Source organism: Chrysemys picta, chromosome 8 (genome assembly GCF_011386835.1).
Source record: "Chrysemys picta bellii isolate R12L10 chromosome 8, ASM1138683v2, whole genome shotgun sequence".
Lineage (NCBI taxonomy): Eukaryota > Metazoa > Chordata > Testudines > Emydidae > Chrysemys > Chrysemys picta.
The window spans coordinates 74,525,021-74,552,095 of NC_088798.1; the positions used below are offsets into that span (position 1 = coordinate 74,525,021).

Below are 27,075 nucleotides of genomic sequence, written 5' to 3' on the forward strand. Positions count from 1 at the left end.
ATACAAATTAATGTGTAGAATTTAAAGTATGTGCATGAATAATTATCCAAGCTTTACTTGCAAGCAGTGTCATTCTGCTCTTCCATTTGTACTTAATATTGTCACCTAGTGACTGAGGAACACAGATTTGTTTATTTTTCCTTGGGACTTGGGGACATTTAACTTGCCTCCATCGTCTCCTTAAATGTTTGTCACTGCTCATTTTCATATGGCATGAAGTTAATGGGTTTGACCATCCCAATCTGTGCAGGGGAAAAAAACCTGTTCAAAGCATTAAAGAAGGGGAGCACAACTTAAATACGAACATACTTCATACTGTTCCCAATAACTTCTTCAGCTGTAAGTGGAATTTCATAAAGTACATTGGTTCAAAAAATGGGAGCGAGACTGACGTCAAAGCTATAAATTACTGTAATTAAAAGTTAATGGAGGAAGTTTTGATGTAAACTAATAATCCTGCTAAGTGAGAGACCAAAGAATCTCAATCTATTTATTTTATCCAAGAGAAAACTAAGTGAATTGATCATGGTCTAAAAGTAACTACATGGGGAAGAGATTTTTGATGGTAGATAGCTCTTTAATCTGGTAGAGAAAGATTTAACGAAAACCAATGGTTGGAAGCTGAAGCTAGACAAATTCAGACTAGAAATAAGGGTCACTCTTTTAATAATGAGGTTAATTAACCAGTGGAACATCTTCCTTAGAGATGTTGGATTCCCTATCATTTGCATTCTTTAAATCAAGACTGGATAGCTTTCTAAAAGACACTACATCTCTAAGAGATGTTATCGACTTGATGCAGAAATGACTGTTTGAGATTTTTTGGCCTATGTGATGCAGGGCATCAGATTGGATGATGATAATGATCCCTTCTGGCCTTAATCCCTATGAATCTGTACACACACAGACACAAACACATTTGATAAGCCTATTTTTCACAATAACCTTTCACAGTGCAAGTTCTCTATGTACCTGAGTTCTGGGAAGAGAACAGAGCTATTTCCCTTTAACATGCATGCATGCTTTTTGGTGTAGGATTCACTTCAAAGCAAAGATCAGTAAAACAGAAGGTTTTTTGACTTTGCAAAACTAGAGGTGCCCAGGATCCAAGTTCCAGTTTACTGGAACCCCTACGTTTGAGAAACATGAGGGGACATTTGCCCCATTTCTAGTTGTCCTGCATCTCCATAGCCCCGTCACACTCCTCTATCATCCATGCTCTTTGGGCTTTTCCCAGGCTTGAGATGAATGTAGCCAGAGTCACAGTGCCTGCCACACTTGAGGAGAGGCCATTCCTGGAGCCCTTCCTCTGAGCAGCTCAGGTGCACCCCCTCTCCTCTGGCGCAGTCCCTCTTCTCAAAAGGATCCTTTATTTCTCTGAATGGAAGGCAGTGAATTGTAAGACAGGTGTCTAAAACCTTTTCATTCTGTAAACCACCTCTTAACTGAGTGTTAGACCTCCACTGCCATTCATATGATTTTGCATAACTTCCCAATGACCACTACCACGATTGCTGACATGCAGAAATAATGCTAGGGAAGTATTTCTTGCATTTTGTTCTCTCTTTCTTCAAAAAGCACAGAACACTTATTGCACTAAATGCACTGCCCGCTCCACAGCTCTCTGTGTATCCCCCCTCCCAGCTGCACTGGTCCTCTCTCTCTCTCTTTCACTGCACACGTTTCTTTGTCTACGGCTACACTGCGCAGCTCCTGCGGCAGCGTATGGGGCATATGTAGCTGCGTGCTGCAGTGAAAAGCAGGCTGCACCCCTACTGCAGCATGTAGCTACTTGTGTCGGAGAAAGGCCTCAGCAGCAGGGAGCTCTCAGAGCCTTTCCCTGCTGCCTCCCCACTGCCAGAGACTTTCCTCACCACTGGAGCTGGATGCTGCATTGCTAAAAATAGCAGGGTAGACATGGGAGGTGCTGCTTGGGCATGTACAGAGCTGCGTAGGGTCCATACCCAGGTCCTTACCCAGAGGGTTCTGGCATGTCTCTACTTGCCTAAGCAGTGCCTCACCATCTACACTGCTATTTACACCCATGCTAGGGGGCATGTCATGTATGTACTCTACGTGCCACCGAAAGGAGTGTGCAGTGTATATAAACCTTTTGCCACCTGCTCCGTTTCCCTTCCTTTCCTCCTGCACATGTTTTCTTGTTCCCATTGATATACTGGACCAACTCTTCAAACTGATTTACACCAGCTATCTGCATTGACTACAGTGGAGCTATGCAGATTTACACCAGCTGATTTGGTCCACTACCTGCCTTGCTGTCTTTTTTTTCCTTGCTCCAACTCCACTGATAGCTGGCAGCTCTGTTGTTGCCTCCAATCTCCAGAGACAGAGTCTGTTTCACGTTTTCAGCTGCTTTGTCCAACTAATTCACTTTAGGCTGATGTGTTCCAGCTCCACCATAGTTGAAGGTTTTTTGAGGTTTGACCAAGATTGATTCAGCTGTTTGATGCATGCACGCATAAAACAAACACAAAACATCCTTCCCCATGCATTCAGGTGAGATTTTAAACTGTGAATTCCAAGAGAATCTTTAGACTTTTCTGTACATTTAGCATATGTCTTGGTTAGTGGTGTTGTTACTCTGCCTGTTTTCATTTGTATATAATAACCTTCAATAAAGAAAGTATTTAAAAAACCCAACAGTCTAGGATTATTTAGCTTGTCAAGATGAAAGAGGGGAAATATAACAGAGGTCTGTAAAATGATGACTAGCTACTCCTGGGGGAATTCTGTGCCAAAAAATAAAAAATTCTGCACACAACATTTTAAAATTTTGCAAAATTTTGCTTATTTGTCAAAACAACACAACATAATCATGCTGGTTTCAATTATTTTGTTAATTTATTTAAACTACAGTACAATGGATGGAGAATGGGAGTGGGGAGCATTGGAGGAAATCCCCAAATCCCCTCTGTCTAATAGTAATGTGGCTAGAATTGACCCTTTACTTCTAGTTATTAGTCAACAAATATATGCAGCCATATGCTCAGTATCACATCATAGGCAACTGAAGAGCAAGTGAGGGCTGGGGACTCAAACTCACAATTTATATTGGCTACTGACCATCTCCAGAAAGGTCAGTAGCAAACAGTTCATGGAGCACACTTTGATAGGAAATTTTTTCAGTCCAAAAATTTAGACCAGTTCTAATCCCTAAAGCAACATAAGCATGTGTAAGGTCATACTGTCCTTTACAATAAGGCTCCTTCACACCACTCTGGCAATGTAAAGGAGCCTTAACATTTTTACACCTGTTTTATACTGCTGGGGGAATTCACTAAGAACAATGGGAACAATTCACTAAGCAGGCAGGCTGCTACATTCTCCTCTGCCTGCCGGGACAGAACCTGCCCCAATCCTATCTCCTCAGAAACACCCCAAAGCCCTGCCCCTCCACACCAAGCGTGCTGCAATAGTGAGCAAGAGGGACAGAGTGTCTCTCACTCACACAACTGCCCAGCCCCACCCCCTGATAGTGATTTACCTCTCTACCAGCTGCTCCGGGCGCCCAAATCAACCTGCCTGCACTGCTGGGGAGGGGCGCATGACCGCTCTTGCAGCTTCCCTTTGCTTCTCCAGCAAAAGTCATTTTTCTGTGGGAAAACAAACAAATCTGTGGGGGCCATGAATTCTGCACACATGCAGTGATGCAAAATTCCCCCAGGAGTAACTGGTATAATGAAGCCCATCTGATTTTCTATCTCTTATTGTTGTCCCATAGCACAAGGATAGACCACTCAGTGAAATTAAAAGGCAACCAATGTATATTGCATAGTGAAAATACTTTATCTGCAACATATAATTAACAAGTGGAACTCACTCCTGCAGGATGTTAAGACAAATATAACTTATTAAGACTTTCTTTTAAAAGGTAAGATTTAAAATAATACATGTTCAAAGAGAACAGACTGCAGTTACAACTGTTAAGACAAAAATTGCAAAGGTTGCTGATCCTCATGCTTAGGGCATAATATAATCCCTGACTGTGGCTTGTTAAGGGTGAATGGTACAACCTTATCCAATTTTCCAGATGCATAGTTAGTTTATTTCCCTTTTCTGAAGCATCCAGTAAAGGTCACACTCAGAGGCAGGTCTCATACTAGAAGTCGACCTGTCAGGTGTTCCACTTCTTGGGATTTGTAAAGCTCTTTCCCAGTCATCTCTATTCTGTTATGCCTCCACCTGTGGCCCCAGGAACTGATGCCTCTCACTCTTTAGCCGTTTGCACAGGTAGAGTTTTCAGTGTAGGAGCCCTGTTTGGCTGTAATGTCGAATAGCAGAGTGACCACTTGTACCAGCATTTGTTTTCCCTGGTAGGACATGTTTCAGCCTTCCGCTCTTAGCAGCAGAAGAGCTAATGCACAGTACACCCCCAGATTGTACAGGCAGGCACATGAGCACCAGGAAATCTTCAGTGCATGCAGCTAGAGGGGAAGAGAATGACCTCCTACCCCCATTCCCTTCTTCAGTAGTCAAATAGTACAACTCTGAGCAGTAGAGGTGAGATCAACAGTGTGTCTGTCAGCAGCAGCAAAGGTAAAAGAAGATGTCATAGCAAAAAGGTTAGCAGCAGCAGCAGCAATGGCAGAATAAGAAAAATCCACCGTGAGCTCCCGCTGCGCTGTGTTCAGCCTGGCTTGCCAGTCTGAGAAGCAGAATAAAACCTCATCTCTTTTTTGCACCTGGAGATGCACAGAGCCTGCCTTTGTGCATGAGACAAACGGGAGCTATTGGTCTGGAAATCTGCAGCAGATGTGGGGCAAAGATGGAAACTGGTGAGCCCGCCCTTCATCTGAAGTCAGGGGCCTGCTTCCTTCCCAGCATATTCAGCTGTGACAATCCACCTATTTGCTTTTTTAAAGACATAATGATGCTAACAATAAGTATTTAGACAAGGATCCAACCTCTGAGTCACTATAGAGTAAATGCAGCTGGAGATCAGATGCTTCTCTTAGAGCCCCAGCAGAGGGAAACGTGACTGTATAACTTCCCTCGCCCTGTGCCCCTTAGAGGCAGGTTTTCACACTGGTCTGATTTCTCTTTTCACAGCTGTTCCTCCAAAACTGAAGAAACTGAAGAGCCCAAATGTTCACGTAGGGGAAAAAATTTCACTGAAATGTGAGGCTACTGCAGGGAATCCCCAGCCCTCCTACAAGTGGTATAAAGATGGGAAAGAACTGAAGAAGAGCAAGGACATCCGAATAAAATACGGGAATGGCAAGTAAGTATGAAACTTGATTGCTTTGCACGATAATAATTAACAAATATCTGTATAAATGTCATACATCAGACTGCCTCCTGTCAGTGTTCAAGTAGCTGTATCTATTTTTCCTGCACCCGTACCACCTTCTGCAGGGATGCTGTCAGATTTCACAAGCTAAGCACGTTGGTCTGGATTGGTACTTGGATGGGAGACCACCAAAAAATTTCTACAGTGTTGTAGGTGGCATCCTGTTTTTGGAGTTAGTATTAACTGAGGTCCCAAGATGGTGTTTGAGGGCACTGTGCTGCTGGAAGAATAAAACTGACCACTTGCAATCATTTTTACAAGAGTAGCATTATGAACCGCAGAGTCCTGGGCAAATTCCATTTCTGATTTCCTAAATTTGACTTACAGTTTCAATTGGATGTACTATTCCTCTTTACTTCCTGTCCTACACTGTTGTGTACTATTGCAACTTTCCTAAGTAGGAGAAGGGCGCCAGGGGTTCCACCAGTACAGCTTCTTTCCTGGGGAGAAGGATGGAGGAATTTATGAAGGCTAGTGCTGAGAGCTCTCTTGCTGGGCTAGTTTCGCATTAAGCGTCACAGAAGTCTTCTGAGTCCCAGCAGTGGAGATTAGTAGGAGCATCGCGAGCAGATTGAGGGAAGTGATTATTCCCCTCCATTCGGCACTGGTGAGGCCACATCTGGAGTATTGCGTCCAGTATTGGGTCCCCCACTACAGAAAATTGGACAAATTGGAGACAGTCCAGCGGAGGGCAAAAAGAAAATGATTAGAGGGCTGGGACACATGACTTATGAGGAGAGGCTGAGGGAACTGGGCTTATTTAGTCTGCAGAAGAGAAGAGTGAGGGGGGATTTGATAACAGCCTTCAACTACCTGAAGGGGGGGTTCCAAAGAGGATGGAGCTTGGCTGTTCTCAGTGGTGGCAGATGACAGAACAAGAAGCAATGGTCTCAAGTTGCAGTGAGGGAGTTCTAGGTTGGACATTAGGAAAACCTATTTCACTAGGAGGGTGGTGAAGCACTGGAATGGGTTACCTAGGAAGGTGGGGGTTTTTAATGCCTGGCTTGACAAAGCCTTGACTGGGACGATTTAGTTGGGGTTGTTCCTGCTTTGAGCAGGGGGTTGGACAAGATGACCTCCTGAGGTTTCTTCCAACCCTAATCTCCTATGATTTGTTTTTGGCCATCCTTTAGTCAGCTTTTGTTGATGGAGACCCTAAAGGAGGAGGACAGGAGCTCCATATCTTCCTCAGAAGAACCCAGGGTATTTCCCTCTCTTGCTCTGGGAATGCATTGAGCTGCAGCTGTCTGAATGTGTGGGACATTTGGAAGGTATGGGAATTAAATCTTTCCTGCTTTGCCTTTAAATTGCTGCTTCCTTCTCAATGCAAAGAAGAAACTGGCCTCTTGTTCTACCTCTTTTGTCCCCTACCCATACAGTAGCTAATTCAGAGACTTCACAGAAGATCCAGCAGCTGTTTTCTCCTAATGTGGCTAAAGGTGATGATGAGGAAACTATCTTCCTAGTTCTGTAGCAGGGGAAGGGATGGGTTTCCACAGGGGTCCCTTTGGACAACACTTGGTACATGTGGGACAAAGCTCTTTTAAAGTGGAGTCAGTGTTGAGCCAGCCAGGAGCAGGGGGGAGTTGGGTAGCCAGTGCAAGGATGTGTGTGTTGCAGTTGGTGATGCTTGGCGTCACCGATCAGCTCCAGGGGCCAGAAGCCTGAGCTGATCTAAGGCCAGCAGTGTCTATTGCATAGCACCAAGGAGGGTGAGAAGATGAACATTTGGATCCTTCTCCAATGAAGTGGCCACAGTGACATCCCCCTCTCCGCCCAATAAGGGTTTAATGCTGCAGAGGGAAGGGTCATATAGATGGAGGCATATCCATGTCAGGAGATACATCAGCTGTCACCAAGGGTGATGAGCCTGGAGACAATGCCCCCCATTTTGTGCAGGAAAGAATTCTCCTGCCAAGCCACAGTTCTGTCATGTTAGCCTCTATCCCAGTGTCCTGGAGATAAGAGTCTTTCTATGGATGCAAGCCCTGCCCCTCAGCTGCAGTGTGTGTACGTGATGCAGCCTGAGTCCTGTGAATCAGGTGCAAGGCACAGTGTGGACCCTGCCCTTTAAGAAGGAACTGCTCCAGCCCATCTGTGCCCATTAACAGCCTTGATGGGCTCTGCTGGAGGACAAGTGTCCCCTATAAAGGGCAGCAGGAAGCTGCAAGCTCGGAAGCTGTGATAGGTAGTGAGGAAAAGTTCTTGCAAAGCAGGCCCTGAGCTTGGAGGAGCTGCCCCAGCTAGGAGGGCTGGAAGTAGCTTGTTGAGGTAGGAAGAAGACCCTGATGCTAGGGGAATTTGGAAGTCAGAGCCTGAAGACTGAGCTCCAGGCAGGTAAAGCTGGCAGTGGTGATCCAATTCTGGGAATGAGGGCTGGGGACTCCCTACCTAAGGGGAGAGAGACACTGAACTGGGGCTGGGGCCTCGAGGGCCAGATTGTGTAGGGACTAAATAAACTGGGACCTCCAGGAGGGGAATGTTTTCAAGGACCTTTGGACTGCAGGTGCAGACTTTAAGAAGCCCCTGCAGCAGGGGAGACTGGCAGGGTGCTGCAGACTGTGTTTAGGAGGCAGCTGCCCTATAATCAAAAAGGGGCTTCTCTGACCATAGCCACACCCCTGCCTAGCTTTCTGGATAAATACCCACCTGCTTATGCAGGCCAAGGGCAAACTCTCCGAGACAGTAAACTGCCACTTTTTTTGTATTTCTCTGTTCAGATGCTATAGGTGAAAGGGATACACTATGACATGGGCTAGTGAGTGTCTGGTAGCATCTCAGTGTGGGAGGTCTGGAGGTAGTGGGAGCTCTGTGATGAAGAGGGGAGATGACAGTGCCTTCCTACCCAAACACTGTGTTTGAACATAACACCCACAAGGCCTGTCTAGTAATTGGATCATCTCACTCCCAGCCCTACCTTCCACCTAGAATCCCTCACAGGTTTACTCTGACACTGCTTTCCAAAACATTCATCATACTGTGGAGAATACTACTCTCCTGGGGGAAAGAGGTCCTTTAATCCAATGGTTAAATTACCTACATCAGTGGCAGTATTTCACAATTCAGAAAAAAGTTCTGTTGATCCTTGCTGGGTCTCTTTCCCATCGGTGAAACATGGGGAAGTATTAGGCACATTTATTCTATAAGATAACATAAATATCTGTGAAGCACCCAGATCATATGGCAATGGGGTACCCAGAAGGGAAGAAGCCCCCATGGTGAATATGAGGTGGAGGTTTCCTCTCTCACGGCAGAAGTACTAGACGGTAATTAATAGTGCAGAGGCTTTTGCTGAGATTGTTCTGGCCATCTTCTCTAACTAGAGCCACAGGACCATGAACAAGGCTCAAAAAGAGAAGAAATCCCAAACTTTGAAGTAGAAGGGCTCTCCAACCACCGGGTTATAGCCCAGGTTAGCTGCCCCCAAGCTGACAGAAAAATTAGCTTTACTTCAAGACATTGTCTCCTGAGCAGTAAACAAAGTGTGTTCAACAGCACACTGCCACAGTAGAAACAGAAATACTGGGGGAGCCCTGACTCAGCCCAGCAACATCAGAACTAGAGCAAAAATGAGAGACCAGCGATATGATGAGAGATACAGCAGGACAAAGCAAATGTCTGCTACAATCTCTATGCTGTTGACCCCTTTGCTGTTAATTCCCTGGCCCTAGCTGAATCAGGGTTGACATGGTGTGGAAGCCACAGCAGGGGCGTAGGTGAGGGCATAACTCATACAGTCTGCATGTGCCCTTGTGCTGGAGAACGGGAAAGGGCAGAGATGTCTGTCTGCTAACTGCTTGTTCACAGGAGCCGTGGTCCATGCAATTGCTGAAGCCAGGTTGTCCTTCTCTCTAGCTTGAGAAAACACAATGCTGTTTTCCCTCGCTGGTTCCTTCACACCAAGACAAAACTCTGAACGTGAGTTGCTCTGCCTGCCCCACTGGTGTGCTGTTAATGCTGAGCTAGGCTCTAGCCTGGCTATATTTCAAGCTACTGAGACCGGATTAAAGAGACGGGTGAAATGACATAGGAATTGTCCATGGGCAGCCCCATATTTTGAGCCATAGCCTAGATGCCGATGGCTAGGTGTCAGCTCTCTTTCTTCTACTAGGTCTCTTCTGTGGGCTCAGTATGGTCAGAGCATTGAAAGTCCTCCTTCACCATGAGAGTCCAAAGAGCAGTCCCCAGTGTGTATTGTCCCCCAAAGCAACCACTGTCTTGGCAAAATGTCCAGGTGCATCCGCTTAAGGAATAGACTGCTCTCTGCCTACAAACTAAATCCCTTTTCTACCCTCCTCTTCAACAGGTCAGCTATCATTTTCACTGCAATCAGGCATTCCACTGGCTCGTAAGGACAGGGGATTTCAGTCTCCTTTGGGGGTAGATTAGTTTCTAACCCTGTCCTTTGCCCTTCCACACCGCACAACACCCATGTAAGCCCCCATTTAGACCTCACGTGGAGCCATTCAGTCTTCGTATGCTCTTCTAATCCAAGAGTCTCCAGCAAGCCATGCAAACATTTTACACACACTGCTCTGCATGTCCTGTGTAGGAGAGGAACCGTCCCCCAGCAATTCTATGGTCTGTGCAATAAGCTACCAAACTAGGCAAACTGGTTGTATTATAACCATTCTGTATTCGGTGAGAACTTCAAGTAAAGATCTTTATCAACCACCCCTATTGCTTCTGCCATGAGACAGACTACTCCTTGGGCAAATCTTCACTTTTCTGTGCCTCCGTTTCCCCATGTGTAAAATGGGGATAATTATACTGACCTTTGTAAAGCACTTTGAGGTCTACTGCTTCAAAGCTCTTCAGAAGCTAGTTGTGGTTTATACATGCATGGTAACATTTAGGGAGTCCCATGACACTGGACAACATATCCACCTACATAATTTATTGGAATGAATAGAATGGGGACATTGATTTGTTTATGCAACATCATGGAAGTATTGGATGTAAAATATTTTCCATGACATTTTCTCCATGTATAATCCTTTACATGACAGAACAATCGACCACTAACCAGGAAGTAACTGTAAAGAGCTGGCAAGAGACAGCAGCTATTGAGAAGTTTTCTCTTCTAGGAAAGCTTGGGAATGTGGCAGCAGAACAACACACCCCGCAGGCGCTGAGTCATAATAATTTGACAATTAGTCATTTTTCAGAGCAGTGTTGACATTTTATGTATCATGTAACTTCCCAATCCATCCATTTCTGACTTTGTATGTCCTGACACAACAAAGAAACAGTCTATAAATCTAGGACTGTTTGGTCACTTGGAAGTCTGAAAGTTAATTTTCTGCTGCTGTATCCAGTGCATAAGAGTGTGAAAAATACTACATCTATCCTTATTATGGCATGTATAGAGTATTCATTTTTAAAATTAGAAGTGACTAAAAGAAATCAATTACAACACATTGAGCCATTTTACCACCTTACAACGTTGATTATTTGCCATTAGAACAATTTTAATCCTATAGATTTCAAAATCACCCCAAAAATTATTGGCCTCACTCATCACTAATCTTTCTGTGATTAATGTAACACCTCCTTCCTATGGAAAGTTAGAGAGTCAGTCAAGAGAGGGCTTTGAATGGACGTATTAACACAATCTAACCATGGCACTGTAACAGCCCCTCTGTAATTGCATATGCACACAGTCTGAGGGCAGATGGTGTTGGCTGTGAATGGACTTGAGTTAAGGGGGGTCAAGGATGTTATGTAGAAATTACCCATGACGTCCTAGGTAGACACAAAGTACTTATATGGTCTTGTTACTGTAGTGTCTGAGCACCTCACAATCTTTAATTCATTTATCCTCACAACAGGCCTCTGAGGTAGGGTAGTGCTGTTATCCCTATTGCACAGATGGGAGAACTGAGGCCCAGAAGGATTATGTGACTTCTCCATGCTCCCCCCAGGAGATCTGTTTTGGAGCTGGGACTCCTATGTATCAGGCTAGCACCCTAACCCTTCTCTCAACCAGAGATCTCTTCCTCCGACTGGCTGTAACATCTTCCTGCCTCTGTCCCTGACCTGAGAGCCCTCTGTCTCCTGCCTGGCACCCTCTGACAGATAGCAAAGCTGGCTTGCTGGAAGAAGGTGGTTCCCACCTGCCCAAAGAGTGCCTGGGTAGCACTGTGATGGGTGCCCGATAATTCCCATAACAGAAGTAAAAGTGTGAGGAAGAACCAATCCTCTTCCCTCAAGACACTCCTGTCAAGTAACAATGCTGCATTTACTAGTTTCCATGGCACCAAGTTGGCCTGCGGCCAGTGACAGGCCAGAAACATGTTTGGTGATAAAAGCTCTTCCTTCTGGCAGAAAAAAGTCCCAAATCTTAACACACCCCAAAACAGGAGTCCTGCTATGTCACCAATGAAGAGTGCGCCTGACCTGAAAAGAAACCTCAGTCCCAAGGTGCACCCCAATTCCTCTTCTGACAGACGTCCATCCCAGCACCCTGCTCCTATCCCTGCTTTCCGGCGAGAGAGCCTTGAAAGCACCCTGGCATTTCTGACTCTCCCTTCATGGGGCTGGTTACCTATGCAGAGCCAGGGACTTGTCTACCAAAGTGGTAATCAGGCAAACCTTAGGGCTGCTCTAAACGTGCCTGCCCCTTGCTCTAACAAGGAAGATCTCCCCTTTCCCTCATTTGTCACACAGAGGGTGGGACAAAGCTGTTGGCTCAGTTAAATTGCTGATGGCAGGCAGTCAGGATTTTGGCAGTGATTTGGTACTTTCCCTTCTGGCCTTGGCTGAAAGCATGAAACACTTTAGAAACAGCCCTTTTCAAATCCCAGGTGAAGGATCCGGGAGCTCTGTTTGTGTCTGCAAATATCTTGCCCATCACAGCTACAAATACTCCAAAACAGGCTCTAGTAGAGCGGGAGAGACCCCGAAAGAGAAGACAGGAGAGACTGAAGTCCATCAGTGCTGAAGGGCTCCCAACAAGCAGAGGGGGGTCCCTACTCCGTGCTCCAGGGGAACCCAACCAAGGTGGCCTTGGAAAAATGTCTTTCTGAGCCAAATATGGACATAGAACTGAAAGGGACCTCCTGGGTCTGTGGGCCCAGTTCCTTGCTTTCATAGACAACCCTATCATATTATACTGTTCATGAATTTATCAAGCTCCATCTTACAGTTAGTTAGGTTCTCTGTCCCCAGTGCGGCTATTGGTGGTAAGCAACCATCAAATGAGGATCTATTCAACTCTGTAGGTGTAGCAAGAACCACCATGGCTAAATAGCTGACCCCACACATACTCTGTGGGAATGTTGGTATCCCAGCGAGGTGGGGACTCCCAGAACCTCCAGGGGCAGAGGATTCAAACCTCTATTGCCCTTTGAAGGGTAATGTTGGGGAGGGAAAATCTTGGGCAAGGAGAGCAGGGAAAACCTCTGTTCTTGAAGAAAGCACCAAAGACTAATGCTCCCACAGAGCTGATGGGACCCTCTGTTTCAAGGTTTAATCCAAGAGACCCATTTAGGGTAAGCTACATGATATTCAGGTTATCTACTTGAGTCAGGCTGAGTGGATACAGGTATTGCACAGAGTTGGGCTTTTTGGTTTCTTAGAAATCCTACATGTGTCTGTGTTACTGTTAGATCATAGATCTAAATCTAATTCTTTGTGATCCTCTTGAAATATCTTATTCTCTATTCAGCGGGGTCCAGTGAATGGAGCACTAGAATGGGAGTCAAGAGACCTGCTCATTGACTTAACCTTCCTGTCCCTCAGTTTCCCCACCTCTAAAATGGGGGTTCACACCCCACTATAAAGCACTTTGAGATCTAGGGACGAAAAGTACCATATAAGAGCTAAGTATTGTTAACTGAATAGAGGTGAGTGCTTTTTAAATGGGAGAGACTCGCTATGAAATAGAGTGTATTGTACCAAGGAGACTAGCAATTACCTGTAACTCAAAAGCTCAGATTTCTCATCAACTATCTATCTGCTTTGTTAACTACAAGCACAACCTTCCAGCGCCACAGGGCAGGGGAGTCGTCCTTCTCAGTGAGTTCACAGGAGGGAGGGGAAAAATCCTGATTCCTTGCTTCTGAACTGCATGTTCCATCGCTAATTAGGAACAGGCTTGGACAGGCCTGCCTTGCACAGAAAGGAAACCTACCTCTTGGGTGGAAGAAAGTATTGGCTGGTGTTTTATTGCCTGCTAAATTTAAATAACATGCCATTGATAGGAATGTGAAGAGATTTTCCAGCAAGAAATGAACACAATAGCAAAACCACAGCAGAGTGAGTTAAGCTGTATTCAGATCACCAGAGCAGACCTTCCACTACCAGTGCTGATCATAGCATGTGAGATCTTTTCCAAAGCACTGGAAAACAAAGTTAAGATTGAGTTACTCTACTCATGGTGCTTTGCCAAACTGTCAAACCCTGACTATTATGGGAGTTTGGGGAGTTCACATTTGTCTAAGAGCAGCAATTTAGCTTGTATTTCTTCTAACCCTCTGTGGTATTACTCATCACGAGATCAACCCAGAGAGAGATGTGCATATGGATCTTCCATTGAAGTCAGTGGGAGCTGGCTGGATCAAACACCTGATGGTCTGCTGGTTCTGGTTGCTTTTGTATCCCATTCCTGATCTGTGCTCTTTTCTCTGACATGAAGAGAGATGACAGACTTTGAGGTTTGCCCGTCACGGTAGTTAAATGTTTTGGATGTTCAGTTTGGATCTGGTTGACCGTTTGATAAGCTTGTGGGAGGACCGTCCTACTTGCAGTGTCATCAAGCAACTCTGTTATTACCCTGTGGGGTACCTTCTCCATCCCATTTCTGAACAGTACTCCCAGGAGGCTGAGACACAAAGTTTGAATTCATTGCTCGGGTTAGTGGGGGTTACCCCATTGTCTTGAGCAGAACTGCACCTCTTTACATCAGTGGTGAATTTGGCCTGCAGAAAAATGTGCATCTTACTCTGCTAAAAAGAAATTAAAGTTATGGTAAAACAAGATGGACAATTTGTTTGAGGTTGTTGCACAAACTAGAAATTACACAGGCAGGTTTAAGCGAAGAGGGAACACAACTAAAGGAGAATTTAAAGGCAGTCCTACTCTAGAGTAAATTGGCATAAATGCCATTGAAGCAACAATTGGATGACGATGGTTTTAATAGGTTGGTGTTAGGGTCTGAGCCTGCAAAAATTTGAACATCTGGGTAACTTTCCCTACATGAGTAATCTCTTTGGGTATGTCTACACTGCATTGTAAATCTGGGTTTGTGGAACACAGGCTTGCACACTTGGTGTTTCCAAGCCTGGGCTTGTGTCCACAGTGCACTGTAACCCTGGTGGACTTGGGTCTCACAGCTGTGTTAATGCTTCCAGACTGCACTAAGCAGACCTTCTCACTCAGGTCTGTGGCTTGAGCTGTGTCCACACTGCAAAATTACAGGGCATGGACCTGTCACAATGGGACTCAAGCTCTGACCCACCCCCTGCTGCTTGTTACAAGAGTTTGCAATCTGGGGGCAGTTTTAGATAGAAAGCAGCAATGACCAGGGTCAACTCTTTTTTTTCATCTCCTTCAGACCAGGAGGTTGTGATCACCTGGAGATTAGACGGCTGCAGTGCAGGGCTTTAGAGCAACTCAGGAAGTGAAGCTAGAACAGAATGCAGCAGCTTGAGTCTTAAGTACTGATAGTTTTTTCACCATGACCAGATCCAACACCCATTGAAATCATCACTGTACATCCATTGACTTGGGTGGGTGCTATATCAGAGAGGCAAGATCTTTCAGGTGTGAAATACAACACTGGTCCTGGCCACTTGTGACCATTAAAGCCTTTTGTATTGACCAAATTCCAACTAGGTCAATGACATTTTGCCTGTAGTACTTACTGGTCAATTCACCCTGCAGTTTCACTTCGATATTGTTGTGTAGTGTTACAGTGCACTGGTACAGTTCACACCAGAAGTGGCTGCTTGAAAATGTGACATGAATGCACTGTTAAGCTTCAAACACCAGAAAGCAAATAAAAGGGACACCCGCCCAGTTGTCTATTAAAAACCTTGTGATTGTGGTGGAGCCTGACTCATGAGTGTTGAATGCTTGAGGTTGGCAATATTGGAGCTAGGCAGAAGGGCTGGGGGGCAAAAGGCACCTACAGGGCTGGTGGGGTGTCAGGACTGAGCAACTTCAGCTGAGCTTGAGGACTAGCCAGCCCAGCCTCCCGGCAGATTAATGAGCTCAGCTGGGTTGTGGTAGAACTGCCTGATTGGCTGAGGGCAGCCAAGAGTTTTGCCTTTAAGCTCAGCAGCAGCAGCTCACTGGCTGCTCAACACTCCGACTACAGCTGTGATTGCTCTTTCTCCTACCTTGCTCCTCTCCTGCTCTGGTCCTGTTCTTGCCTTGCTCCTGATTCCTGGCTTGGGCTCTGGTTTCTGTCCCCCACATTGAACCATGGAACTGGACTGCTGGTACCTGGGCTTGCCAGGGGGAGTTAGAATCCCACTGTGGGTCATACTACTGTTCCACATTTAGGAATTGGTCAGGATGTGGGGTTCCCAAGCCGGAGACGTTGTGGGGTTCATTGAAGCTGCATACAGAGCATCCGACATAAGGTGCAGTTCTACTCTCAAATGAGATTGGAAAAATGGCATTATGGGTTTTCAAGCTTACAATCTCTCCTTGGCTGCATGTCAAATGGGCTCAATTTACCAACGGATACTTCCTTCTAGCTGCCAGCCCTGAAAACTCCTCCGAAGAGCTAAGAAATCTAGCTCCCTCCTTTCCACCGTTAATACAGATCCCGGGAGCCCACTGTTTGTCCTTAATTTGTGCCACCCCCAAGGCTCTGCAGCCATGGAGCACGGTGAACAATCTACCCTGGGCCTCAGACCTGTGCTCCAGAATCTACATTTTCTTTCAAAGAAATTGTTGTTCTAGCCCTTCTGCTTGGGAAGAAAACCTCCCAAATGCGTAAAACATCTATGGGGAAAGGTGACACCAAGTCAATTACATATCAGACTAAGTCATGCAAGAGAGCCCTCATGCAAGAGAGCCCACCCTGATTGTATTTTCCTGTTAAATACAGTAAAATCAAACTTGATATTTTTTTTTGTTTAAATGTACTTGAAGCTGCCCCAGAATTTCCAGTTTCCTACAGGCATGTGCTGCTGAAACCAGGGACCTTAACTCAGAACTTAGTCCATCTTGTAGAGCACACTGGCCTGTTCAGTACACTTGCACAGGGGGATAGCATTGGGGGACTGTGGGGTTGCCCAAGTGGCCATGCAGCTGGAACTTATGTATTGGTTGATTATTAACAACTTGGTTAGGATGCATGGCCCAGAAGAGAATCCAGCTCACTCTCCCAGATTCTGCAGGGCAGGGGGAAGTATAATCTTGCTTTGTCCCCCATAACGTCATCCTCTCCAACTCTGGATACGTCGAGAGACCAGCGGTGTGGAGTGAGAAGTCGCTATTGTTACACAGCTGCATATCAGGAGAGAGCAGCACTTAATCTGAGGAGGTCCTTAAACCTGCTTCCTTGGAAGAGAGTCAGTGCCTGAAGAAAGTAGGAGAGTGGGCTCAGGGGATGTCCGAGTTGCCTCCTGGGGACCCAGAAGGATGTTAGTGGGAGAAGTAGCCTTGGCAGACAGCTGTCACACAGTCAACATGTGGCAAGGGCGGAATGCTGGCCTGGGGGGACAGGAAATAAGGACTCCAACCCGCCCTCCCCCGGGAGAGGATGCTGCTTGTCTAACCACTTCCACCACCTCACTTCTCTCTTTTGTTCAGTTTAGGTTATTTTATGTTTCCTGTTTGCTGTCTGTTTTTATCACCTAATCTTGACATAGCTAGATTATGCCCTGGAATACATAACTGCGTGCTTGGAGTCATGCATGTTGTTTTCAAACATCCACAGGCGTGTCTGGCTTTCAAAACTGTATTCTATAAAAAGTGAATAAAACGTCAGGTTAAGGAATAGGTTGGTTCAAGTTTGCGTCTGAGGTTGGGAGAAAATTCAAGGTTGTGACTCATTTCTGAACCAGTTCTCCATCCCTAATGCAATCCAGGTGCTTTCCCATGGCCATATCCTCCACACAATCCATTACACTTCCTTTTAATGGCCTCTTCCATTTGATCTCTCTCATCCTGTTGTCTGCTTTGGAAGATGAATTTCCTTAAGTTCCTCAAATTAGGGGACTGAGTGCAAATGCAAAATGATACAGCTGCTTCAGATTCTTAGAGTGAGTACTGCACAGGACAATAGTTTTCTGCTTAGAGGACAATTAATGAACTGACCATTCCCAATCTTCAGGCCAGATATTAAACTACTCAGTTTAGGTGAGATACACCCCATGCAGAGGACCAGAACAAGACTATGCACCATTTAGTCCATCCAAATGGGACTTAAGGTGGGCTGCAAGTGGTACATACATATGCCTTTATGCTAGCTCTAAGCACAGAGGTGAATTTCACTTTCTCCCCATTCATAATGTTATCAAAGCAGAGTGGAATTTAGTTAATATTTAACCATATCATCCCATTTAATGTCCTTTGTAAGGGTCACCTTTATGAATTTCCTTTCTAGTATCTCCTGATGGGAGTTCTTTTATCTAGCATATTTGATATACACAATACTCTCCTAATAGCAAATATAAGGGCCACCTTCAATGTAATCTTCAAATTCACACTATTAGAGGAGAATAAAATTAATTCCTTTATGGCCTCCTCTGTATTCACTCAAAATGCATTATCTCATAGGCAGAATGTCCAAAACTCCATTTTGGTAGTCTAGTTTTAGGAAACTAATAATAATTGTGATATCTTTATAATTTTATCTAATAATTCTCATCTTGAAGGATCCCAAAACAGTTTACAGCCTATCAGTATATAGAGCTCAGGCACCAATGTAGACAGCTCTGGGGTGCAGTGTGGTAGCTGTTTAACAGCTTATGGCAACACTACATAAGTAGTTTTATTAGGAGATGAATTGGGGTGGGGGGAAGCTGTTTCTAACTGGAAATAAGGAGGGATTGGATTTAGGGAGGAAAAAAATGGAATTTGACCTGGACACTGCTGCTAATATTTCTCAGAATTTTTAATGGCCAAAATTGGTCTGGATCTTTGTTTTATGTCTCATCTAAAAGTCAGGAAAACAAGAGTATGAGTTGAGATCATTGAGTATCCCCAAATATAGTATTCACTATGGCTAAGTAATATACAAAGGCTACAGGAAATAATCAGTATGTGACTAAATCATAGGTTCTGAGGGGGAAAAAACAATAGGGCAGAATCTACCCTAGAGTAAGTTTAAAGTCAACGTAGTTACACCGAGGATGAATTAAGATATAACCCTGGCCCTTTTGCTGAATTAAGCCTATATGGAGCCAGGATAACTGCCTTCCTCAAGAAGAATGCAATGGCCTGCCATGAGGGTAACACTCATGACTAGATCTCTGCGGGAAATGGCTTTCCCGTCCTGCAAAAAATGTCAAAATATTAGAAAAATGTTCCCATCCCATCTCAGGACAAACGATCAGAATCTTGGAAACTTTGGAACTCCTTATCCTAAATGATCAGTGTCAGCAATAACCTCACTGACCTATCAGTTTGGCCAGATTTTAATCCATTTAATGTGTGCCAGGATAATTTTATAGCTTTCTAGTTTTTAATCAAAATATTGTGTGGTACCAAGTCAAAGTATGTTATGTCAATACTATTTATCAGTCACACTTTGTAATCTCATAAAAAAAATCAAGTTAGTTGGACAGAATCTATTTTCCATAAACCTGTGTTGATTTGCATTAATTACATTACCTTCCTTTAATTACTTATTAATTGAGAGACATATTATCTTGCCCAGGCCTGATGTCAGACTGAGAGGCCTATAATTAGCCACATCATCTCATTTACCCTTTTAAAAATATTGACAGACTAACTTTTTTCCAGACTTCTGGAACATCCCCAGTGTTCTAAGTTTTATTGAAAACCAACATTATCAGTCCAGCGAGCTCCTCAGCCAGCTCTTTTAAATCTCTTGGATTCATGTTATCTGGATGTGTGGACTTAAATGTCTAACTTTAGCAGATGCTGTTTAGCATCCTTCTGAGATACTAGTGGAATGGAAAGAGTGTTAGCATATTCTTTGACTACATCATCTGTTCCTTCCCCAGTGTAGAACAGAAATATTTATTGAACACATTTACCTTTTCTGCTTTATTATTGATAATTCTACAAATACCATTGATGAGATTCTTTTTGTTCCTAATATACTTACAGAACTCCATTCTATTGTCTTTAACCCTGCTGGCCATAGATTTATCCTTGTGTCCCTTTCAATTTTCTACAATTGAATATAAGGACATAAGAACGGCCCTACTTGGTCAGACCAAAGGTCCATATAGCCCAGTATCCTGTCTTCTGACAGTGGCCAATGCCAGGTGCCCTAGAGGGAATGAATAGAACAGGTAATCATCAAGTGATCCATACCCTGTTGCCCATTCCCAGCTTCTGGCAAAAAGAGGCTAGGGACACCATCCTTGCCCATCCTGGCTAATAGCCATTGATGGACCTATCCTCCATTAACTTATCTAGTTCTTTTATGAATCCTGTTATAGTCTTGGCCTTCACAACATCCTCTGGCAAAAAGTTCCACAGACTGATTGTGCGTTGTACCTTTTCTTTGTTTTAAACCTGCTGCCCATTAATTTAATTTGGTGACCCCTAGTTCTTGTTTTATGAGAAGGACTAATTAGTGCTTCCTTTTTTACTTTCTCCACACCAGTCATGATTTTATAAATCTCAATCATATCCTCCCTCAGTCATCTCTTTTACAAGCTGAAAAGTCCCAGGCTTATTAATCTCTCCTCATACGGAAGCCGTTCCATACCCCTAAGCATTTTTGTTGCCCCTTTCTGAACCTTTTCCAATTCCAATATATCTTTTTTGAGATGGAGTGACCACATCTGCACGCAGTATTCAAGATGTGGATGTACCATGGATTTATATAGAGGCAATATGATATTTTCTGTCTTATTATCTATCCCTTTCTTAATGCTTCCCAACGTTCTATTCACTTTTTTGACTGCCACGGCACATTGAGTAGATGTTTTCAGGGAACTATCCACAATGACTCAAAGATCCCTTTCTTGAGTGGTAATAGCTAATTTAGACCCCGTCATTTTATATATATAGTTGGGATTATGTTTTCCAATGTGCATTACTTTGCATTTATCTTTATCAACACTAAATTTCATTTGCCATTTTGTTGTCCAGTCACCCAGTTTTGTGAGATCCTTTTGTAGCTCTTCACGGTCTGCCTGGGACTTAACTATCTTGAATAGTTTTGTATCATCTGCAAATTTTGCCACCTCACTGTTTACCCCTTTTTCCAGATTATTTATGAATATGTTGACTAGAGCTGGCCCCAGTACAGACCCATGTGGGACAACACTACTTAACTCTCTCCATTCTGAAAACTGACCATTTATTCCTACCCTTTGTTTCCTATCTTTTAACCAGTTACCAATCCATGAAAGGACCTTTCCTCTTATCCCATGACAGCTTATTTTGCTTAAGAGCCTTTGGTGAGGGACCTTGTCAAAGGCTTTCTGAAAATCTAAGTACACTATATCCACTGGATCCCTCTTGTCCACATGCTTGCTGACCCTCTCAAAGAATTCTAATAGATCGGTGAGACATGATTTCCCTTTACAAAAAACATTGCTAGTTTCTGATTAATATTCATTGCTACCAATTTTTCTTTTCTTTTTTATTTCTTCATTTAATCATTTATACAGACAGCTGCCTTCACTTCCCTTCTAAACCAGGTTAGCCTTCTTCCTCGATTGTGGCTTTTGGGGCATCTAGCAAAGTGTTCATAACAATTCCTGATTATCATTTCACATTTTTTCTGATTAAATTCTTCCTCCCAGCTGATTGGGCTCATAATTGTTTTCAACATTGTGAAACTGACCCTTTTAAAAGCACCAAATATCTAATTCTGGGCTGGACCTAATTCTCTTTACACACTCTAAATGTGATGAAGTCATGATTGCTTGTACATAAGCTACCATTAATTTTTAGTTCTACAATCAGTTCCTTTTTTCCTATCAAGATGAGGTCTAATATAAAATTCCCCTGTGTTGGACGAAGCACTTTTTGAGTTAGGAAATTGTCATCTATAACATTTAGAAATTCACAGGGATGTTTTAGTATTGTCAGCAAGAGACCTTTAGCATGTGTCACTCCAGTTGAAGTCCCCCATGATCTTGCTGCTTTTTTCCACTGCGTATTATAGATAGATGTGTAAGGAGCTGGTCATCCTGTTCCCTAGTGTCATTGGTGGTCTGTAGCGGACACCAGCTGCTACTCCATCTTGTGGTTTATCTGTTGGGACATTGATCCGTAAGCGTTTAAGATAATTTTCCTCTGAGTTATCAGTGACTCGGAAACAGGTAATACCATTTTTGAAATGGAGTGCCATTCCCCCTCCCCTTTTGTCCACTCGATGGGGTATGACCATTGATTTTTAACATTCCAGGTAGAATCAGCACATGAAATGTGTACCTTAATAAACAGAGGATCCTTCCCGAGAATGAGCATGATCTCATCCAGTTCTGATGCTAGCACACTTCTCATTAGCAGCTCCCAAGCTCTTCTCCCATATACCTGTTCCCATGCTAATTAAACTCAGAATGCAGGATAGGTGGTAATGTTAGTTCCAACAATGTATAATTTGTTGTTCTTTCCAGGTGCTTCTAGCCACTAGGAACCCAGGGACTCACATGGACTTCAGACCTTGTGTGTTAGCAATACCCAGGGTGTGGATGCTGCCTCTAGTTGCTAGCCTAAGTGAGGCTAAAACCAGCCACACCACTAGCTCAAGTAGAAGAGGCTGGGGTTTGGGGGTTGAGAGCCCTGGGTTCAAGTCCTGATGCCAGCTGTATGCTGCAAATTTGTGTTCAACCAGAGCACATTACACAACGGTGCCTATGTGGTACTTGAACCCTGTGGAGTTCAGAGTCAGTGATCAAGCTCAGAGTCAGAGATCAGCACTAGGTGACTCAACCTGTTTGGGACAGATGGTGGGAAAGGGCTTTAATTTCATAAACATTGTTCATAGTTGAGTAAAAAAAAATTCTACTTTATTTTTCAACAGAAAAATTTCCAGGCTGCAGTTCAATAAGGTGAAGCTGGAAGACGCTGGGGAGTATAGCTGTGAAGCCGAGAATGTGCTAGGGAAAGACACAGCAAAAGGCAGCCTTAATGTGAGAAGTGGTAAGTTGAGACACCAGAGACTGTCAGGAGACAGCTATTGCCTTTCTTACACTGGGGGAGCATGTTCTGCACATGATCTGTCTTGTGTATTGTTTAATACTTTCAGGATATCAAGTGAAATAATCTTGGGAGATAAAGAAAAATGCAGCCTAAGCATAAATGTTTATCGTCACCATCTGCCACTGGCAGAGTGGTTGATCTACACTTTAAATAAACTGCAGACTAAATATTATTAAAAAAACAATTGAAGGCGGTGGAAGTGGAGGTGGTGGATTTATACTTTTAGAAGCATTTCTGAGAAGCAAAGTTAAGGTATAACTTCTCTATGACTGAAATGCCGACCGATTTTCATCCAGTAAGGTCCCTCTCCCTGGGAGTCACGTGTGGGCTAGTGAATGGAGCCAGTGGTTGGGCGTCAAAAGACTTTAAGTTTTGTTACAGACTTGGCCATGCCACATGATCCTCCTCCTGCTTACTACTGCAAATAATAATACTGCTCAAATAGGATTAAGTTGTGTTGCTCCCAGCTTTAAATGGGACTATTTTCAGTATTAAGCACGCCTTCGGTAGTGTTTGCAGACTTGGGCCTCTACTTGTAACTTTGGGTAGGTTAATCAAACTCTCTGTATGTCTTAGTTAACCCATCTGTAAAAATAAAGGATACTTATCCAGATCTGTAAAGGCCTTCAGATGCAAAATGCTAGTTGTGTGTTAAGCATTGTGTCTGAAGAGAGCCTTCAGGCTTTGCTATATCTTTTCCCTTTACGAAAAGAATCCAAAGTTAGTTAACTGGACAGCACAGCCTCTTTAAACTGTTTGAACTGCATTCTCAAATCTGGACAGTCATTACGATAGCAACATATGCATGCGCAACAGGTAACTACGCCTGGAAATCAGACACAGCGTGCATGTATTTTATGGTCTCCACTTAGGCAGCTGTGTTGTGAAAATGTAGCCCTTTTATCAGTCTCAGATGGATGAAATATAAGTCACTGACAATCCTTTCCGCTCAGTGAGGATGGAGTCTGCCTGTGTGATTGTACTAGCACAACTGAGGTCTGATAGGAATGCCAGTGAAATGCAAAGCAGAATTATGGCAATTTAACGCTGCTAGTTCCCACAAATTCAGATGGCATACACATTATGTAGCGTATAAATGTTTCTTCAGACAACAGGTAGGGTATGATATAAGAGGTGTGTGTTGGAGGAAAGGACAAAGGGTTTTCATTCATTCCCTGCCTAGCTTGGAGGTTGCATCTCAGACAAATGTCCACAATCTCACCTGGAATTTGCAAGGGCTATTCTGGCCACTGAAAACCAGAAATAACATATGCAAAGTTCTGGTCTCTCGGCCTAATTCTCTGGGCTGTCCCTTTACTGAGTGGGAGCTGTAGATACTTTCAGTAGTATGCTTTCCATGATATTTGCTCCTCTTTGAGTCTGTATCTTCCTCTGGTGGGTAAACTCCACTGTCTTGTCTATGAATTAAATTGTAAGCTCCTTTGGGGCAGGTCCTGTGCCTCTCTTTCAACATGAGCCTACTGCATAAATCGCTTTCTTATTCTATAAAGGACATCGATAAAACAGTAAAGAAAGCAGGAAACACAAATACAGCAAAATAGGAAAGAACACGTACGCGAGACATTCACACTGAACAGTGGTGGCTGTACTACATAAACGGTCAAAGAAAACCAGACACAGGTTACTCATGCCCTGATCCTAGGTCTTTGATTCATAATTCGTCAAAATGGACTTCACCTGAGTAAAGCAAAAAAGAGAAAAGGAAGAAATAGGAATAAAACCCCAGGCTGTGAGAACAATCACTATAAAATCCCATGTCTTCTGCAAGGAAAATCTCAAAATTCTAGATCTTTTTATGGGTGACAAGACAGATGCCAATTTAACTGATACGATAAAGGTACGGTCTGACCCAGATACCCTTGCATGTGGCTGCTCCATTGTGCAATATAACAGCGTGGTACTGCTGTGGGTTTTTTGTTTTGTATTTTTAATTAAAGGGAGAGTTTAGCTCTAGTGAAAGGTACTGGACTGATACCAGGCACTGAGATTCATAGGGCTGATCCCAGCTGCTGATCTCCCACACAGGGTTGCAGCCAGTGCTTAAATTGTAATGAAAGAGGTACCGGGGCTTAAACAATGATTTAATTTTAAATTTATGACTTTGAATTGGCAATAATACCACCATGCATTCAGTCATAACACATTTATTTGAAAGAGTAGCCCACTGTCTAAGGTGCCACAAGGACTCCTCGTTTTTTTTGCTGATACAGACTAACACGGCTACCACTGAAACCTGTACTGTACTAGTGTTATGTTTACAACCATGTATTCTACATCATATACAAAGTAGTAGCTTGTGCAGAAAAAAATTAAAAGCAACTGCAGGAAAAAAAAAGTCTGAATATATTTGCTAGCTACAGACCTCTTCACCTTTGCCCTGGTTCTCTCCTTAGTATTGTTACACAATGTTATTCTCACACCTCCCTTATTCTCTGCCCTGCTGTACCCGCCCCCCAAACACACACACGTCCACAACCATTCTTTGTTCAGTTGAAATGACAATAACTACAGTATTATATTGTTCTACTACTTAACAACCAGCTATGGTGCTTCACAGTAACAACTTTTAAATGAGTCACTAAAAATAGTTAACGATGTCTGCTTTGTTTTCTATATTGTTAAGGAACATCATTAAGAGCAATGAAAAATTATATTTTCGTATGGACCGAACAAATGTAACCAAACTAAAAAAAAAAAAAGATTTAAGACCTTTCTTTACCCTAATCCTGCACTGTTTGAGAGAAGTGGTGTTGGATACAGCCTTGTGCTTTACTTCACCAGAAAATGCCAGCAAGTATATTTGCATCCCCTACTAGAGCTCTGCATGGGACTATTTTTTTTAATCCTGCTCCCGTCCCACCCTGCGATACCCACTCCTGCATTGTTTGAATTCTTCCCCGCTATTATGGCAGCGGGTCCTGGGGCTCCCAGTCCTGCTGCAAGGCACTACTCCCTACCGTTTTTTTTTCATTCGCTCCATTTTTCTGCCCTAGCTTTGCACCCGGGTGGCTGCACTGCTCGTCCCTCCCTTGTTATGACCCTGATGGATACAACTATGTTGAGAATTTGAAGAAAAACACGTTTCAGAGGAAAAAATAGAGATTTTTTTTCACTTTCCTAATTGGTGCAGCAAGCCCAGAGGGGTGGGGGCTCAGACCTGACAAACCCCAGCATAAATTAAGCACTGGCTGCAGCATTATAAGTGGAGACCTGGGTGGACCCCTAAAGCTAGTAACGAGCCTCCTGGGCCAATGGGAGTGTGTCACCCCCACCTCCCAATGGGCACTAGGGTGACCAGATAGCAAGTTTTAAAAATCAGGATGGGGGTGGGGGGTAATAGGAGCCTATATAAGAAAAAGCCCCAAATATTGGGACTGTCCCTATAAAATCGGGACATTTGGTCACCCTAGTGGGCACTCTGTCCCCTTCTAGCTATGGCTGTGCTGCAGGTGGAGGTTGATAAGGCTGCTACAGTCTTGGCTCACAGAGCAGGCTCTCTTAGCTCATACTTTAGAGGCACATGCGTTTTGATCCATAAGTCTGGGGTTCAATCCCTGCTGCCCACAACCCAACCAGGGGGCACTATAATTTTTGCAAAGTAATTTTTACTCCTCCCCACCGACACTTTTATTTATTTATTTATTTCCTTTTGAGAAAGGTGTCTATTCCAAGTTCTAGGATCCTTGGCTAGGAATTGAATTGGAAATGTAATCCATAACAAAGGCCACAAATAAATAAGAGCAAAAAAGGAGCCACTCGTTACTCTCAAAAATGCTAATCAGCAAAAATAAACATCCTCCCCATCCCCCTTCCCCCACCCTCAATTCTCACTGAACCAAAACTTTCCATCCCCCACAGCTGAGCCCCTTATAATGGATGGCCTTTTCAGGGCAACATGTCCAAGCTACTGCAGACAGAGCCGGCTCTAGCTTTTTTGCTGCCCCATGCAGCAAAAAAAAGTGCCGCCCCCCAGACCCCCAGCCGAGCGCCGGGCCGCGCCGCCCCCCCCCCAGCCGAGCGCTGCTCCACCCCCCCCAGCCGAGCGCCGCGCCACCCCCCCCCCCCGCTGAGCGCCGCCGGAACCCCCCTCAGAGCGCTGCCCCCCCCGCCTTGGGCCGCGCGCCGGAGCCCGCCCCCCCCTGCGCCAAGCGCCGCCGGAACCTCCCCCCCCGAGCGCCGAGCCCCGCGACGCCCCCCGGCGCCGGAGCCTGCCCCCGCCCCCTGCCAAGCGCTGCCGGAACCCCCCTCCCGCGCCGCACCCCCCCCCGAGCGCCGAGCCCCGCGCTGCCGGAGCCCGCCCCCGCCCCCCGCCGAGCACCGCCGGAACCCCCTTCCAGCGCCGCGCCCACGCTGCCCCCTCTCCGAGCCCCGCGCAACCGGAGCCCGCCCCCCCAGCGCCGCGCCACGCCGCCGGAGCGCCCCCCCCC

The 27,075-nt window shown here is 44.6% G+C and overlaps 1 protein-coding gene across 3 annotated transcripts in view; it reads left to right on the forward strand.

The window, feature by feature from the left end:
- Positions 1–27,075, forward strand: part of NRG2 (neuregulin 2) — a 382,704-nt gene that overhangs the window by 253,535 nt on the left and 102,094 nt on the right. For all 3 annotated transcript variants that reach the window (XM_065555856.1, XM_065555855.1, XM_065555854.1), the window contains 2 exons: positions 5,071–5,242; positions 22,449–22,567. In XM_065555856.1, the coding sequence (XP_065411928.1) occupies positions 5,071–5,242; positions 22,449–22,567 (291 nt within the window). The remainder of the gene's footprint in view (positions 1–5,070; positions 5,243–22,448; positions 22,568–27,075) is intronic.